The sequence below is a fragment of the Camelina sativa genome, chromosome 15 (genome assembly GCF_030686135.1).
Source record: "Camelina sativa cultivar CO46 ecotype springtype chromosome 15, ASM3068613v1".
Taxonomy (NCBI): domain Eukaryota; kingdom Viridiplantae; phylum Streptophyta; class Magnoliopsida; order Brassicales; family Brassicaceae; genus Camelina; species Camelina sativa.
In genome coordinates, this window is record NC_141894.1 from 6,905,229 (window position 1) to 6,919,518 (window position 14,290).

Consider the following 14,290-nt stretch of genomic DNA (forward strand, 5'->3'; position numbering starts at 1 on the left):
TATTAAAAAATACGGAACTCATGAGATATACTTCGTCTACTCAAACATAACGTGTCGAGTTAAATAAATAAATAAAACAAAAAACAGGGTTGGTCCATATATTACGAAATTGTACCCAAAAAAAAACATCATATCAAACAATTTTCTTATAGAAAAGTAAAATATATACAAGTAGAGTTATTTTGTGAGAAGCATAGGGGGTAAAAAAATAGAAGGAGAGAGGTGAGAAATATGAAAGATGCATGCAAAAGAAAAGATGGGAATATTTTTCAATGCGACGTTACCTTACTACAGATATGACGCGTCTATATCCTGTCCGTTCATTTTTTCCCTCTTCAGACGCTGATGGATGGATGTGATTGCTTCTTTATGATTTGATGCATCCATGCACCTCTGTTTTTATTTTTATTTTTTCTTCTTTGTGTTTTCTGTTTTTGTTTTTTCCAATAAAGTTTTGACTTTTGATGTAATAATGCTTTAACGCGTATAGATGAATTTTTCGTTAAAAGTTTAATCTTACTCATGGTGTGAAGCTCGCACTTCTAAACAAACAAAGATCCAAGTAGTATCCAGTAATCTATAGTTTTCTTTTTAAAAATTGTAACTTAAATAAATTTTGGATTTTTTTGCTTACTTACTCTAGGGTGACGTAGAATCGCCTGAATTTTCCAGTCACGCACGCATTGCATGCTCAAAAGACAAATGTCCAATAATATCATACTACTAGATCCTAAAACACATTTTAGCTTAAAAAATAGGATTGTAATCCTATACACACACATATATATTCGTTTTGTGTGGTGTATTGTACACATCAACATCAACTCTGTCTGTCACTAGCTACTGTCAAATATCACATCAGTTGCTTGTAGAACAGGAGAAACACAGATCATTTTTAAAAAAGGACCTTTTTTATTTCCCCTTCTCTTTCTTTTCTCTCTTCCTCCTTTTAATATCTTGTGGGAGATTTTGTTTTTTCTTTAGAGCTTCTCTCTTGTGTTTGTGTGTGTACCGACAATGGATATTGATGTGTTTAATGGTTGGGAGAGATCAAAATTTGAAGATGAAACCCTAATGCCACCTGGGTTTAGATTTCATCCGCCTGATGAAGAGCTCATCACTTACTATCTCCTCAAGAAGGTTCTTGATTCCAATTTCTCTTGTGCCGCCATTTCTCAAGTCGATCTTAACAAGTCTGAGCCTTGGGAACTTCCTGGTAAACCCACTAAACCCACCTTCTTCTGTTTCACCTGATGCACTTTACAAAATTTAATATTAAAATCCCATCTCTAGACTTTTGCTTTAATCGTCATAAACCCTAGTTTCATCAAGTCCATAGTTAGACTTTCCTCTGTTCTTATTTGCCAATATCCAAATTCTAGGACTTTACTCCTGTGATCCAATATCAAATGATTCAAATGTCTTATAGTTTAGTTGTAGCACGATATAGGCTTAGCGTAGACATTGTTTCTTGTAACTCTTTAGACTTTGATCAGTTTTAAAGAACTCAAAACTCTTGTTCAACTTTATTATATCTGCAGACTAGTGACTAGTCCTTGTTCGGTTCTGAAACAGAGTCTTTACCTTAAAGACAATGTTGTTATAACTCGATCGATGCAAAGTTTGTAACTTTCACTTGTATACCTTTTGAGTAGAGAAAGCGAAAATGGGAGAGAAAGAGTGGTACTTCTTCACACTAAGAGATCGAAAATACCCAACTGGACTGAGAACGAACAGAGCAACAGAAGCTGGTTACTGGAAAGCCACTGGTAAAGACAGAGAGATCAAAAGCTCAAAGACAAAATCACTTCTTGGGATGAAGAAAACTCTTGTCTTTTACAAAGGCAGAGCTCCTAAAGGAGAGAAGAGTTGTTGGGTCATGCATGAGTATCGCCTTGACGGCAAATTCTCTTACCATTACATCTCTTCCTCCGCTAAGGTAACTTTTTAAAAAATCTTTCTAAATGATACACTTTTTCTCAAATGCATAATCACAATGTATTCTTTTACACAGGATGAATGGGTTCTCTGTAAAGTTTGTCTCAAAAGCAGCGTGGTTAGTAGAGAGACAAACTTGATCTCTTCGTCTTTTTCTTCCGCCGTCGCCGGTGAATTCTCCTCTGCCGGTTCTGCCATTGCTCCGATCATCAACAACTTTGCCACGGAGCACGTGTCCTGTTTCTCCAATAACTCTGCTTCTTCTCATACCGAAGCAAGCTTTCCCACTACATACCTTCCCGCTCCACCACCTTCACTGCCGCCACGTCACGTCGATGATGACGTGGCCTTTGGTCAGTTCTTGGATTTGGGATCGTCGGGGCAGATTAGTTTCGACGCAGCAGCAGCAGCAGCGTTCTTCCCTAATCTGCCTTCTCTGCCTCCCACGATGCTTCCTTCTCCTACGTCATTTACAATGTTCGGCGGAGGCTCCGCGAGTGTCTGGCCGTTTGCTCTCTGATGATCTTCATGCGGCTACAAACTATGTCTACTATCTTTTAATATTTTTAATCTACCAAAAAGACCTTAGATCGCTCAATTCGTAACCTCTCATTTTCCTGGTGTAATGTTTCTAAACATGATGACATCTATGCGAATTTCATATTTCTTGCAACAAGTTTTCTAGTTCGAAAGCGTCCTAAAATGGTTAAATTAGTAAATCGTTTATCTTATTGATAAAAAGGCCTTAACTATAGTTTTTAGGAGATTACATTCTAATTTTTATATAGAGGAAAGTAACAAATAGTATTAATTAGGCTATGATAGGTAGGTAACGTTTGAGTTCTGTTCATAACTTAAAAATGTCACCAATCATAATTTGTTTTTAAAACTTGGTAAGATTACCAATGAACCTCTTGCTCACCCCTATGGGCCTTATCAGATAAATGGGCCAGGCCATAATTAAAGAGTTTCCCAATTGCCACGCGTTTGATGAAAGCATAGGAGGACTCGAGTCGTCGTCATCAAAGAGGTCCTTTTCGTCTCTCTCATTCTTGTTCGCAACGAAACAAATTTTGCTGAAAAAAAGAAAGAAAGAAATCGCCATGGAAGACGTTAACCAGTTGTTCGATGCTGCTTTCGAGTTCGCAAACTATCCCGGTAACTAACTCGATTGTTTTCGTACCACTTCCTTTTTATACGTATTTGTGCGATTTGTTCTAATTCCGTCGTGATTATTGTAATCCGATTACCGTTTTGATTCTCAGGCGTTCAAAACGAAGCCTCGGTTAAGGAGTTCCTCGATCGCTTCCCTCTTCCCGTTATTTTCAAGTGATTCTCTTCTTCTTCCAACTTTGCTTAACTTTTGCGATTTCTGTTTGAATCTATTCTTGTGGTTTGTTCTGGGTTTAAGTAGTTTCTTGCTTTCATTGGGTTTCTTATGAGTTCTGGGAGCTAATTCGTAATACTCGCGTGCAGGGCTTTACAAACCGATCCGGACATCCCAGGTTTTGAAAACACGCTGGTGACTTGCTTGGAGAGGCTGTTTAAGACTAAGTATGGCGCCTCACTCATTCCTCAGTATATGGTAAGACTCAATGATTTCTATTTTTAGTTCTGTGTTCCTATTATATGTGTACTTAATTAGCAGTTTTTAGCCAATTGCTATATTTGTAGTCTGATTTAATTGTTTGGTGTTTGTTTTAAGCCCGTTCTGCAAGTTGGTCTCAAGGCGGATTCTGCAGTAGTGAAATCTCTGGCTTGCAAAACTGTAAGTGTCTATATATATAAGCATTGGTTCATGCCTTCTCAATGGGTTTTATCGTTTGTAGCGTTTGCTAATGTTGAAGTCTTGTTTCGGTTTTTCTTAAGGTCCTTTGCCTCTTGGAGAATTGCGATACAAACGATGTTTCCCCTGTTCAGCTAGTTGTTAGCAATGGCATACACCCTCTTCTGCTTGATTATATCATTAACAGGTAAGATGCCATGTTTAATAGCTCTAGATTATATTCTTACAGTTGTCTTCATTCGTCTGGGATTTACTCTAGTCTAACTAACTATCTAAAGACCAACAGAAACAACTAGTTGAAGCGTAATGAATACCGTCGAGAAAGCCTTTGGATGGGTCTTGAGGGATTCCAATATGGCTTTAGTGTCTCTAAATAGCTGTTTGCCTCAAAATTCACCATTTACATTTTTTTGTTTGTTTCTGTAGCGATGATGAAGTGGCACATGCTGCAAGTGAGACAATTAAGAGCCTTGCACGTTTTCCCGATGCAATGGTCTGTGTTTAATGTTTAACTGGTTATTCTGGCTCGGGGGCTAGTTCTTTTGCACCAACTATTCCTGATGCATAAAACTCTTTTTCCACAGTCCGTAATCTTCCCTTCTGACACCAACGATGCTACACATCTTCGCAACCTTGCTGCAAGGTGTTCTTCACTGGTAATTCAGCGCTTTATAAAAAAAAATTACGATGATGATCATTTCTTGTTTTCGCTTACAGTTATCCAACTACTTTTCAGGCACGAGTCCGGGTTTTGTCTTTGGTAGTGAAGCTTTTCTCGATTTCTCGAGTTGTAGCTTCAGAAATTAAGAATTCGGGGCTTCTTGATTTACTAGAGGCAGAAATGAAGGGTACAAAAGACACTCTTGTGATCTTAAATGTTCTGGAACTCTACTATGAGGTTGGCCTCTCTGAGATTACCATTCAGTCTATTTCCTGTGTTGCCCATTTTTGAAAGCAAAAGATAGAATTATGTTTAAATATTTGTGCATGAACGCTGAAGTTAGTGGAAGTGGAGCACAGTTCAGAGTTCGTGCCACAAACTTCACTTATTCAGCTGTTGTGCTCTATCATCAGGTACAAACACTGTTAAACCTTACCCATGTTTGCAGCAAAAAGAGCATGGATATCTGTTAAGCTTGCATCAGCTCACCCTTCAATTTTTCTCTGGGTCTTATATTTTGTATAGTGGTACATCGACGGGACCATATGAAAAGTTAAGAGCAATGATGATAAGTGGCAGGCTCCTCTCGAAGGAAAATATCTACAATGTCGTGGAAGAAACTAGTAAGATTTTCATTATTATATGCCTCTATTGGTTAGAAAAATGTGAATGTTTTGTGATTCCTTCTATATGCTATGCTAAGACAACAAGGAGTTTTTGGGATTATGTTATGTTAGGACTGGAAGAGTTATGCGGTTGTTCCCTGTCTCAAATAATCTAGGTCTTTATTCTCCTATCATCATATAATAAGAGCCTCTGTTTACTGTGCCATTCATACAAGTGAAGAAGTTGACAAGTTAACTACGAATTGCTTTGTCTCTGAATGTAATCTATGAAAGAGAAGATAGCTTTAGGAATAGACTTATGTTTTTCGGCTGTACTGTAGCTGGCAAAAATCCACTTTCACCCTTGTCCTGAATCCAGGTGTGAAGGCGTTAATTTCAGCTATTGTTGGGAGTCTGGAGTCAGTGGAGATAAATGATACTGATGCACAGGAAGTTGCGATTGATGCACTTGGTCAGATTGGATCAAGTAAGTGGCTCACTGTTCTATGAAACTCCGTTTGTTGCAGTCTCCTTCTGAAAAAGATAGCTAGCTAGGTCATACATTTGCAGTTGTGGGTTATAAAGAGCAACTGACAAGATATCTGTTTCCCATGCAATGATCTTGTGACTTACATGTATATTTTGTACAAAAATGTTTAGCAACGAAGGGGGCGAATCTTGTCCTTTCAACTTCACCTCCAGCTGCAAGACATGTTGTAGCTACTGCGTTTGATCGTAATGCACACGGAAAACAGTTGGTTAGTGAGTTATTGCTATCATCAATTGATATCCTGCCGATTATATGCTCGTAGGAAGACAGTTTTTGATATCCAACTTTTGCAGTTTTAGGATTTCTGATTCTAAATATTGAGGGTTGATATTTTGTTTCATTAGCAGAGACTTTCATGATACTATATGACTATTTCGTAAATGGCATGTGCAGGCTGCACTGCACGCACTGGCAAACATCGCAGGTGAAACACGACCTAAGAGCAACAGAATAGTTGATGGAAAAGCTGAAGAAAGCCTTCGATGGTTAATATACGATGTTGCAGCAGAGAGCACAAAACTAACCCCATCCGTAAGTTCCTCTTTTGCGTATGCTTCCTCAGTAGTGTGTAGACGACATATGTTTATGTTTGATCTGTAGCATGAGCTAATTGAAGCATGCCACACAAATCGCAGGGTTTATTCCTTTCAGTTCTTCAACAAAGCTCAGAGATTCGTCTTGCGGTAAAGCTTTATAACCTCAGCATTTGATCTTTCATATATTCTCCCCCTTGATTTCTCTGGTTGGAAATTTTAAAATGCCACACTACATTTCATTCAAAAGTAAAACCTCTCTTTTGTCATTCTACACAAAACTCGGAACATGACGCTCATTTTATCTCACATTTTCTAGAAGGAACTATGTTTTTTGCTAAAAACTAGGTTGTTTACAATGCGTTTGCAGGGTTATAGAGCGTTAACAGCATTGGTGGCTCGGCCATGGTGCCTGGTGGAAATCTTGTCCAAAGAAGAGATAATAAACATAGTTACGGATGCAACCACTGAAAGTGAGAAAATAGGTAAACCAAGTAACACTCCTCGTATCATCATAGTATCACACACACCAGCCATTGTATTTGGCTTTTTTCTCCCTTCAACCCCTTTGTTCTGTGAGTCTAAATCTCACATTTTATTTTACACAGCAATGGAAGCAAGGTATAACTGCTGCAAATCAATTCACGAAGCGTTCTTGTGTAGTAACTTTGTTGATGACCCTCGTCGTCTAAAAACCGGCGAAAAGGTTCCATCTTTTTCTGCTATCTTCTACTAGGATGGAAGTTTCGGAAAAGCTTTCTATGATGTTACATTATATACTTTTGATTGCTATTGACATGATTGAAATTTGTTGCAGCTGCAAGAAGCTGTTCGAAGTGGACCGTATATGTCGAAGAAGTACAGAGACGCACGACCAGAAGTAAAGACAGGCCAAGGATTTTAAAGACATAACTAGAGAAAAAAACTTCTTCGTTGATCAAAGTTTTTGTTTTTTGTAATCTTCTCTAGTGTTCGGATAAGTGAACTTTAGTTCCTTGGAAACAGTAGAAGTTTCGAACGAGATTTGTGTTCTTTATATTTCTGTAGTGTTGAACGTTGGTTAATCAAAGGAAAAACAGAAAAAAAAAAAAGATATGAGTTGGTTCGTTTCTCATAGACTCATAGTTTACCATACATAGCCTGAGAATAAACACAGAAAGGGTTGTATCGTTGTTAAGTAAATCAAATAAGGGTAATATGGTAATTACAATTCCAGACATCATCTCTTCCTTTATGGATAACAACACTGACTGGTTCGAAATGGAGCCATTTTACTCATACTAACAAAGGAGAAGAGAAGAGAAGAGAAGCCGTGTAGATATCGATGGCGACGATAGTGCAGTGTCTTTCTTCCTGTGCGACTCTCGAATCTCAATTCAAAGTCCTTTCGCTTAAGGGAATCTCTTGTTCATCTTCTTCCGTCTCCACTCGTCGTGCTTCTTCGGCTACTGTATGCTCTTCCCTTAGCTTCTCACAGAGCGTTTCTCAATGTGTCGCCTTCTCCTCCGGTATAATAACCCTACTTTCAGAATCGTGAATTTTCGTCCTGGTCATGGAATACTTTATTGAAATGTGTTATCTGCAATTTTGAATTCATTCGAGCTCTTTTGTTTTCGAAATTTTGGGGGTTTTGGGATTTGAATTATACATGTCTGGACAGGGAATTTGTGGGTACAGAAACCAACGAGGCAATTGATTGTGTGTGAGGCTACTGCTCCGACGAAGAAAGCTGATTCTGCTGCTAAGAGAGCTCGCCAAGCTGAGAAGAGGCGCCTTTACAACAAATCTAAGAAATCTGAAGCCCGGACACGGATGAAGAAGGTAATCTTGTAAACCTCATATACTGTTTCTGTGAATGCTGTATACAACTTTGTTGATAAGCTTGTAGGTGCTGTTACTCTAAAGTCTTAGTGATAAGTTAGGTGAAATCAATATTAGGGAATGTTTCTCCTTTGGAACTCTTGTAATAACCAGTAAACAACACTGAACACTACAATCCAAGTAGGTGGATTAGTCATCATTGTTTGTAGAAATGGAAGCTGTTCCATGTTGTTTTTAGAACTTGGGAGATGTTAAATAGTCTCATTATCCCCTGACAGCTACAAGAATTATAAATGTTTGTGATTAACTTTTTTACATACATGCAAGATGAGAGTATAATCCATTTGAGTTATATTCTAACAGGTCTTGGAAGCACTTGAGGGACTCAAGAAGAAAACAGAGGCCCAACCTGATGAGATAGTATCCGTGGAAAAACTTATCGGAGAGGCTTATTCTGCAATTGACAAAGCAGTGAAGGTTAAAGCGCTACACAAGAACACTGGTGCCCGTAGGAAGTCTCGGCTGGCAAGGAGGAAAAAAGCTGTTGAGATTCACCACGGTTGGTATGTCCCAGACGCAGCAGCACCAGTAGCATCAGAAGCTGTGACAATTGCTGCATAATAAGAACATGGAGCTGGATAATGGAAATTTGTTTTTGTTTACTGTTTCTTTTTAATGTACATTTAGTCGCTTTCAGACTCTTCGTTTGTTAAGTTCGATCTAAGCATTTTGTCTTCTACTCTTGGCTTGGTCTTGTTCTGGTTCAGTAACATCTCAGTTCTTGGCTCAGGCACCATTCCTCTTGACATCATCTCTCGAAAGTAACTCAATGCTTCTCCAATTTTTCCCTTTGTATGCAGACCATGAATTCTAATAGTATATGTTCTCTGATCTGGTCCTAATCCACTTCTCTCCATCTTCCCCCATATCTCTCTCACTTTCTCTTCATTGTCCCATTGAACATATAACCTAAACATCAAGTTGTACAAGTCGCTTGTCATTTCACACCTGTTCTTTCTCATCCTCTCCAAAACGTCCTCCACATCTTTAGGCTTCTGCGAATACTTAAGCAAGTAACCGAACGTCACATCGTTAGGCGAACAACTCCCACCTTTATGTTCCATCTCTTCCACAAGCTCCCAAACTTTAACTGTTCTCCTTATCTTGCAGAGATGCTTCAAAAGCGAGTTATATGTGACAACATTAGGAAAACAACCCTTCTCACCCATCTCTTTGAACACTTGAAGAGCCTCAGGGATTCTCTTCTTGAAACACAAAGCATCAATAACGTTATTGCAGATTTTAACATCCGGGTTTCTTCCCGTTTCCCACATAGCTCTGTATAGTTCCATAGCTTTCTCCAATTTCCCCTTCTTCGTCAACGCATTAATCATCGTCCCATAGCTGACAACATCTGGCCTACATTTAGAAGCAATGATATCTTTCCAAATCCTCTTAGCTTCATGAACATTCCCCAAAACACACCAACCATTGAGAATAATATTCATGGCTTTTATATCGCAACCAAACTCTCTTCTACGAGAGACCAACAAGGTCTCCGCAAACTCAACATGCTTATACCTACACAACCACATCAAAAGCCCATGAAAAGCAACTAAATCATCCTCAATCCCAAACTCTCTCCTCCTCTCAAACACTCCTACTGCTTCATCTACTTTGTGAGCAGCAGCGTACCGGTTTAGCAAAACCTCGTATGTTTTCTCGTTAACAAACCCATCTCTCTTAGACATTTCGTCGAACACTTGGTGGAACTCTTCGAATCGCCGCATTTTCCCAAGAACATCGAGAATCTCGTTATAAACCAAGGAGCTAGATAGATACACAGATTGTTTCACGATCAATTTGAAAATTACGTAAGCCGGTCTCCAATCAGATCGATTCCGATTAACCACTTCAAGAACCAGCTCTTCGGTTAACTCAATCCCGCACTTACCAAGAATCCGCTCAATCTCTTCAGATGAACTTCCACGGTGATTCTTTATGATGTTATGAACATCATCGACAGCAGATTGGTTGACATTGTCGTGAGTTGCAAGAGAATGAATAAAGTGCGTAGCTTGATTAACACCCAGGAAGTGAAACCCAGAGAGAGTGGTGTTTTTCTTTTGATTAGGCTTCTCTGGAGGTAAAACACGGGGAAGAATGACGACCAATGATGATGATGAAGAAGAGATCTGGCGTCTCCATAGAGCATTTTGTAGCTTAAGTAAGATTTCAATTTTGTTTTTTTTCCCACCCATCTTCACAAACTCTCCCAGGTACGATCTTTGGAAGCAGTACGTAACCATATGTAACATTGTTGCAATCAATTTTTTTTTTTGGGTGATTGATTATTGTAAATAACATTATAAAGATAATTTAACCAAAACTTTTTTTGTGAAATTAAAATATACAGTAGTGTGTTTATGATTAAATTTTACAACTTTCAATTTACAAAGTTTTTAGTATTGTATACAATAATTAAAAAGAAAATTGCCGACCAAACTAAAATTTTAATATTTGGGATTTGAACGACCTATAAAAAATATTGACATAGAAACCGACGACATATACGTAAGGGAAGCTGCTACGTAGTTTAATAATCATGTTTAAGAAACACTAAAACGGTATCTTGATAATCAATTAACTGTTGTTTGTTACACCTTGTGAAACGTAAAGATAACAATAATAATTAATAAAAAAAATAAAAAAAAAAAAGATAATATAGTAAAATAATGGTACTCCATTTTATTTAAAATTCTGATATTAGAGCAGATTCTGTGGCCCGAGAAAAACCCAATCCATTATCCATGGCGTGAAGACATATGTAGCTGTCGTGAAGACATTTTTTAATTTTAATGTTAGAAAAAAAAAAACAAAGTTTCCAGAATAAAATTAATAATCAAGCTTTATAAATAATGAAGACGTCTTCATGTGCCGTCGTCAATGTAAAGTAAAAATTACCGTCCGTCTTTTAGGAAACAAAACAAACGGCGGGCCCACCGCCGTTAGAATCTCTCTCACGGTTAGCCGACGCGACCACCATTCTCTCTCTCTCTCCCTTTGTCTCCCTCTCTCTCCATAATCATTCTCCACGCGTCGCGTTGACCACGTGGCACTATACATCTTTTATAAAAAAAACCAAAGATAACAAAAACACTTTAAATTTCTTTTATTATTAAATACCCGAGTGCGTTGTGGGCTCATGTTTGTTTTTTTTTGGGCGAAGGGGCGGCTATGTAGCTTTTCATTTTTTTATATATATTTTTATTTTGAGGAAAAGAAAATAAAAAATAAAAGCAGTCAAACTCAAAGTTGAAATGGGAGCTAGAGTCGAACAAGTCACGCATTAACAACGCTCTCTTTCTTTCACGCGATCGCCGTCGGCACGTGTTTAGCGGTGAGATGCACTCTCCTACATTGAAACGCGTTTACTTAGCCGCGCGTCCTCCTGATGTCGCCACGTATTTTTTTACATATTTGCGTCATCCAATATAACTTATTGTTTTGTTTGGGTTTCTTTCTCTCTGCTTTTCAGGCGCCGCTGCTCAATTTATTTCCTAGTAGTTTTTTTTTTTCAATTTACCACTCTCCTCTCTTTATTTACTACTTTTTAACTCCCTCTATTATAATGCACGAGTGTGTATTTTTACCAGTATTTTCATATTCTTCAAAAAGTTGCATCTTTAGCTTAGATGCACTAGTAGAAGAAGTAATAATTTTATTTTCAGAAAGAAATTTGAGATAACAAGAGTATTATGATTTATGCATACATTTATAATTCATTTTAGTCATTTTCGAAAAAGAAAAATTAAGATATTATATGAAAACATAGTTATTGAGTAAATGAAATGACTCACAGATTTATTCAGTTTTTTTTTTCTTTTATCTCAAAAGCATTAACTTGTAGTCAAACATATTAACTATTAAGGGAAAACATACTGAGTCCAGTCAATCATAAGTTTAATAGTTTATACTTTATACATATATATCAATATATGGCAACAAGGTTTGTTGTACATGTTGTGTGGTTGATAAATAAGCTCTCTCATTTGAAACAATATAATCTCATAACAAAGCGTGCAAAATTCAAGTTAGTTGTACTCAATGCCTATCTGTTAAGAGGAAAGCCAGCTTTTAATTAGATCCTAAATCACGTGTGCAAACGGAATCAATAAAAAGAAAATGTTCTTAATTCAGAAATTTGGTTTAACTATATACATTAAATTATGATATGGGATTACATACTTAATTGGGAACCTTGGTTAAAAAAAAGAAAAAATAAAAGAAAAAATCGAAATCTTATCAGCATTTATGGGAATACATTGTGTGGGCAAACAGCAAACTCCACGCATCTCCATTTAATGCGTCAAACAAATTTGTCCGGGTTTCTTCTTCTTCTCTTTCCTTTTGAACCCATTGTATCTAATTTTTGTTACATTGTACTAAAAAAGTGTTTCTTACATTGTATCAAAAGTTTAGTACATCAGATAAACAATGTATCTAAAACTCATTGATTAAAAAAAAGTTCCTGATAAAGTGTTATTTTCTGATTTAATGCAAAGATTATATAGTTTAATTGTTTAATTGCTAAAATATTCAATAATTAAACAAATAAGATACAGAGATAAAGTGTTATTTAAAATAAATATAAAGTAATTAGTTTTTTTTTTATTTTTTTGTCATCTGGTAATATTGTCAATGTATTTAATTCTGGTAAATATAAAGTAATTAATTCTGTATCTATTTTTTTGTCAATGTATTTAACAGTGTAAAATACAAGAATTAAATCATTAAAATGATGATCAAACAGAAATTTAAAAAAAAAAACGTTTGATGGGGTAAAAAGAAAAAAAAAGAAACGAATGGTTGATAATTAAAAAAAAAAAAAGCAAAATTCAATGTAAAAAGGAAAGAAAAACACGTGGCAAAAGATAAGTGGTGGTAAGAAAGAAAAAAAAAAACCATGAAAACCGCTGGTGTTTTTTAAGAGAAGCCGCTAAAACCATTTTCAGGCTTTGACTGTTCTCACAACAAAGCGCCCCAAAAGGAGCGTCGCTTTTACTCTCTCTCTCTCTTTCTCTCCCATCCTCATCCCTCATCTTATATATAAACAACCTCTCTCCCCCTTCCTCTTCTTCCTTCAATTATCACACCCACTCTCAAATCTCTTCTTATCTTCCGATATGGCTAAGATGGGCTTGAAACCCGACCCGGCTACTACTACTAACCAAACCCATATTAATAATAATGCCAAGGAGATTCGTTACAGAGGCGTTAGGAAGCGTCCTTGGGGCCGTTACGCCGCCGAGATCCGTGATCCCGGCAAGAAAACCCGCGTCTGGCTTGGTACTTTCGATACCGCCGAGGAAGCGGCGCGTGCTTACGATCCCCACTTTCCTCGAACTCAGTGATCAGAAGGTGCCCGCCGGTTTCGCTCGCAGTCCTAGCCAGAGCAGCACGCTCGACTGCGCTTCTCCTCCCACGGCGGTTGTTCCGTCTGTGACTGCTGGAAATGTTCCGCCGCAGCTCGAGCTTAGCCTAGGAAACAGCGGCGGCGCGTGTTATCAGATCCCGATGGCGCGTCCTGTCTACTTTTTGGACCTGATGGGAATCGGTAACGGAGGTCGTGGTCAGCCTACTCCGGTGTTTAGGCCGTCGGCGGTGCATGCTGCGACTAAGGTTGCCTGTGGAGGAGCACAGAGCGACTCTGATTCGTCCTCGGTTGTTGATTTCGAAGGAGGGTTGGAGAAGAGATCTCAGCCGTTAGATCTAGATCTAAACTTTCCTCCTCCGTCAGAACAAGCCTGAGCCTTTAAGCGGTGTCGTTTCAATTCGAAGCGCATGCGTTTTCGTTTTTTTTTTTGAGCTGAGAGAATTCGTTTTCTCCTAGTTTTTTTCTCTCTCAGATTAAAATTATTAATCAGTTTTTTAGAAAGAAAGAAAAAAAAATTAAATCTGAGAGAGAAAAGAAAAATTATAATTTTAGCTGACATGGATCGTTATGTACATATTATTACATAACCGGAGGAGATCTGAACTTTTGTTGTGTGTTTTAAATTTTTTTGCGACTTGGTTTCAAACCCATGTTGTTCCTCCTATGTTTTTTACTACTTTTTTTTTTTTTTTTCAGTTTTTGTTGTTCTTCCAAATTTTCAATCAATAATTTGGTAATCTTCAGAATGGTGTTGTCTAATCTAATCTAATTTCCTTACTTATTAATTATTTGCTTATGTACTTTATCCGGCGGCTTCTTCTATATTGGCCTTCGACTTCGTTTCCAATATCGTTAACAAAATAATAATAATCTGATAAATCAATCAGAAATAATTGTGTAAGTTGAGTAAAAGAAATCTAAAAATGAAAAGTGAGATTAATTATACATAAATAAAAAAA

The 14,290-nt window shown here is 37.4% G+C and overlaps 4 protein-coding genes and 1 pseudogene across 5 annotated transcripts; 4 read left to right on the forward strand and 1 right to left on the reverse strand.

Annotated features, from left to right (window-relative positions):
- The first annotated feature begins 902 nt into the window (after positions 1-902).
- On the forward strand, positions 903-2,611 carry LOC104745811 (protein CUP-SHAPED COTYLEDON 1-like). Its single transcript, XM_010467164.3, has 3 exons — positions 903-1,216; positions 1,656-1,939; positions 2,015-2,611. The coding sequence occupies exons 1-3, from the start codon at positions 1,018-1,020 to the stop codon at positions 2,456-2,458; spliced, it is 927 nt and encodes a 308-aa protein (XP_010465466.1). The 5' UTR covers positions 903-1,017; the 3' UTR covers positions 2,459-2,611.
- Positions 2,612-2,817: 206 nt separating this feature from the next.
- On the forward strand, positions 2,818-7,109 carry LOC104745812 (uncharacterized). The gene is made up of 17 exons (XM_010467165.3): positions 2,818-3,096; positions 3,204-3,267; positions 3,415-3,523; positions 3,644-3,706; positions 3,808-3,911; positions 4,151-4,217; positions 4,309-4,380; positions 4,461-4,622; positions 4,725-4,798; positions 4,911-5,008; positions 5,370-5,477; positions 5,651-5,748; positions 5,934-6,071; positions 6,176-6,223; positions 6,444-6,558; positions 6,682-6,779; positions 6,891-7,109. The coding sequence occupies exons 1-17, from the start codon at positions 2,883-2,885 to the stop codon at positions 6,975-6,977; spliced, it is 1,719 nt and encodes a 572-aa protein (XP_010465467.2). The 5' UTR covers positions 2,818-2,882; the 3' UTR covers positions 6,978-7,109.
- Positions 7,110-7,280: 171 nt separating this feature from the next.
- LOC104745814 (small ribosomal subunit protein bS20c) lies at positions 7,281-8,683 on the forward strand. Its single transcript, XM_010467168.3, has 3 exons — positions 7,281-7,581; positions 7,734-7,894; positions 8,258-8,683. The coding sequence occupies exons 1-3, from the start codon at positions 7,398-7,400 to the stop codon at positions 8,513-8,515; spliced, it is 603 nt and encodes a 200-aa protein (XP_010465470.1). The 5' UTR covers positions 7,281-7,397; the 3' UTR covers positions 8,516-8,683.
- On the reverse strand, positions 8,097-10,230 carry LOC104745813 (putative pentatricopeptide repeat-containing protein At3g15200 pseudogene; annotated as a pseudogene). Its single transcript, XR_015581925.1, has one exon. The product of XR_015581925.1 is annotated as a putative pentatricopeptide repeat-containing protein At3g15200 pseudogene (transcript).
- A 2,408-nt stretch (positions 10,231-12,638) lies between these two features.
- Positions 12,639-14,077, forward strand: LOC104745815 (ethylene-responsive transcription factor 4). Its single transcript, XM_010467169.3, is given in 2 exon segments — positions 12,639-13,283; positions 13,285-14,077. Coding segments are annotated over 2 exon segments (624 nt in total). The 5' UTR covers positions 12,639-13,080; the 3' UTR covers positions 13,706-14,077.
- The last annotated feature ends 213 nt before the right edge of the window (positions 14,078-14,290 follow it).

What these genes read in the sequence shown, in the direction of transcription:
- LOC104745812 (XM_010467165.3), top strand. Translation starts at nt 2,883, where the DNA reads ATGGGCCAGGCCATAATTAAAGAGTTTCCCAATTGCCACGCGTTTGAT. An exon ending in CACGTTTTCCCGATGCAATG is followed by an intron (nt 4,218 to 4,308) that starts GTCTGTGTTTAA and finishes CTTTTTCCACAG; the next exon opens with TCCGTAATCTTCCCTTCTGA. An exon ending in GCTCAGAGATTCGTCTTGCG is followed by an intron (nt 6,224 to 6,443) that starts GTAAAGCTTTAT and finishes ATGCGTTTGCAG; the next exon opens with GGTTATAGAGCGTTAACAGC.
- LOC104745811 (XM_010467164.3), top strand. Translation starts at nt 1,018, where the DNA reads ATGGATATTGATGTGTTTAATGGTTGGGAGAGATCAAAATTTGAAGAT. An exon ending in TGAGCCTTGGGAACTTCCTG is followed by an intron (nt 1,217 to 1,655) that starts GTAAACCCACTA and finishes CCTTTTGAGTAG; the next exon opens with AGAAAGCGAAAATGGGAGAG. An exon ending in ACATCTCTTCCTCCGCTAAG is followed by an intron (nt 1,940 to 2,014) that starts GTAACTTTTTAA and finishes TCTTTTACACAG; the next exon opens with GATGAATGGGTTCTCTGTAA.
- LOC104745814 (XM_010467168.3), top strand. Translation starts at nt 7,398, where the DNA reads ATGGCGACGATAGTGCAGTGTCTTTCTTCCTGTGCGACTCTCGAATCT. An exon ending in ATGTGTCGCCTTCTCCTCCG is followed by an intron (nt 7,582 to 7,733) that starts GTATAATAACCC and finishes ATGTCTGGACAG; the next exon opens with GGAATTTGTGGGTACAGAAA. An exon ending in CCCGGACACGGATGAAGAAG is followed by an intron (nt 7,895 to 8,257) that starts GTAATCTTGTAA and finishes ATATTCTAACAG; the next exon opens with GTCTTGGAAGCACTTGAGGG.